The sequence below is a fragment of the Crocuta crocuta genome, unplaced genomic scaffold (genome assembly GCF_008692635.1).
Source record: "Crocuta crocuta isolate KB4526 unplaced genomic scaffold, BGI_CrCroc_1.0 scaffold475, whole genome shotgun sequence".
Classification (NCBI taxonomy): domain Eukaryota; kingdom Metazoa; phylum Chordata; class Mammalia; order Carnivora; family Hyaenidae; genus Crocuta; species Crocuta crocuta.
In genome coordinates, this window is record NW_027529518.1 from 1,662,503 (window position 1) to 1,664,586 (window position 2,084).

Sequence of the window (2,084 nt, forward strand, 5' to 3'; positions counted from 1 at the left end):
CCAGTTAGCGCTTGAGAACATGGGCTTTGGACCCTGAAAACACTTCTTTAGATCTTTACCACTTGGCTAGTTTTATGACTTTAGGCAAATTATTTGACCTCTGAGTCTCATTCTTTTCATTTATGAAGTACGGATGTAGCTATTTGGCCTAAAGTAAGCTCTCCATAATGGTAGAAAGTCTCATTCTTTATTTTTATTTATTTTTATATTTTTTAATGTTTATGATTATTGAGACAGAGAGAAACACAGCATAAGTTGGGGAGGGGCAGAGAGAGAGAGAGACACAGAATCAGAAACAGGCTCCAGGCTCTGAGCTGTCAGCACAGAACCCGACGCGGGGCTCAAACCCATGAACCGTGAGATCATGACCTGAGTTGAAGTCAGATGCTCAACCGACTGAGCCACCCAGACACCCCTCATTCTTTATTTTTAAAGATTTTAAGAATTAAGTATATTTATTTATTTTGAGAGACAGTGAAGGAGAGCGAGCTGGTGCACGTGGAGGGGAGGGGCAGAGAGAGGGAGGATCCTAAGCAGGCTCCTCGCTATCGGTGCAGAAACCGAGCCTGGCTCGAGCTCCTGAACCGTGAGATCATGACCTGAGCCAAAACCAGGAGTCGGACGCGTAACCAACTGAGCCACCCAGGAGCCCCTCATTGTTTGTTTTTAAAACAGTATTGAGATCATACTCTAGATACTACGATTTTATATTGGATAAATATTTAATCTCTCTGGATTTTGATTGATTTGTACAAACTATCATAATGCCAGAAGTCAACGATCATGATTTAATCAAGATTGTGCAGCTAGAGTTAGAGTCAAGACTGGAATACAGTTTCTCTGTCTCATAATTCAGTAGTGTTTTCAAACTGTAACTCCATTGCATGGTGGAAATCGCTGCGGCGGTGAGCCATGGCTCGGACGGGAGATGCGCTAGCTGGGGTGGGGAAGGTGTTGAAACAGAACCACACGGTAGGTGGTAAGACAACTATGGGTCCACTAACCGCATATATTCAGTTTTAGTAGCGATTGAGATTGCAGTATCTTTTGAAAAGAGACGTATCAGTTGTGATATGAGGAAAGGGGTAAATGATATACGAACTGTGGTAGCAGTACTGTGTATATTACAAAGTACACACAAAATTATAGATTAAACAGGAGAAGGTTAAAAAAAAGTTCTAATATTTCTTTTTTGCACTCCTGTGGATCCTCTGTGCCCTACCTTGATAGCCACCAACTTAGAAGAATATATAGAACACTAAAATTCTGATGCAGTAGGGATGTCACCAAGAAATGAGCTCTACAAATACACAGTGTAGCATGAATCTTTCTTATCACAATGATTAAACCGGTATGTGAGATGCTGCCTCGTTCCTATAAGTAACATAACAGCAGATAGATTGCTTCTCTACCTCGGAGGTCATTGTTAGATGGTTTCTCCTATAACGGCTTTTCCAGCTATCAAATTCTGAGAGGTAGAAATTGGGGTGAGGGTTTGTGGTGGAGGGAAGCATTGGTACCTTTCTTCAGTTGAGTCCAAGAACATGAACACATTCAGAAAATACAGATCAGTTTCAGCCTAATGAGCAAATGGGTTTTGAATTGGATTCCGTATGGTAAATTAAACGCACGATTTCAGAGTTACAGTACAAATTTTACTTGTTGAATGTTGGAGGTCAAAGATACATACTAGTTCAAGTTCCTTATTTGACACATGGTAAACTGAGGCGCGGAGAAATTTCACTGTCTGCTCAAGATTAGACATCTATTTAAAGTAGTGAGAATTTTAAAAAAATGAACATATAGGTCAAATTTTATTTTTAAAAATGCCATTATAGTGACATTTCTAATGAAAGAGTTCCATATCCCAGCAGATGGCCCATTGTTTAAATCAGGGTTTGATATAGGAAAGAATCTTAAAACAAGAATTTGGATAATGAGCTTGTTATGATGTGATTTGAGTTATAATTAGAAACACCAGCTCATTGTACTGATTTCCATTTCTTTTTCTTCTAGAATGTCTTGATTGTTGAGGAAAATTCTACCTTTTTTTAATATAATATTTATGATCTTCCTGATTTAGT

General features: G+C 39.0%; 1 protein-coding gene across 1 annotated transcript in view; it reads left to right on the forward strand.

Moving 5' to 3' along the window:
* The window catches only part of HPRT1 (hypoxanthine phosphoribosyltransferase 1), a 33,635-nt gene that overhangs the window by 24,398 nt on the left and 7,153 nt on the right, over nucleotides 1-2,084 (forward strand). Inside the window, exon 4 of the mRNA XM_077760812.1 lies at nucleotides 2,017-2,032. Within this exon, the coding sequence (XP_077616938.1) occupies nucleotides 2,017-2,032 (16 nt within the window). The remainder of the gene's footprint in view (nucleotides 1-2,016; nucleotides 2,033-2,084) is intronic.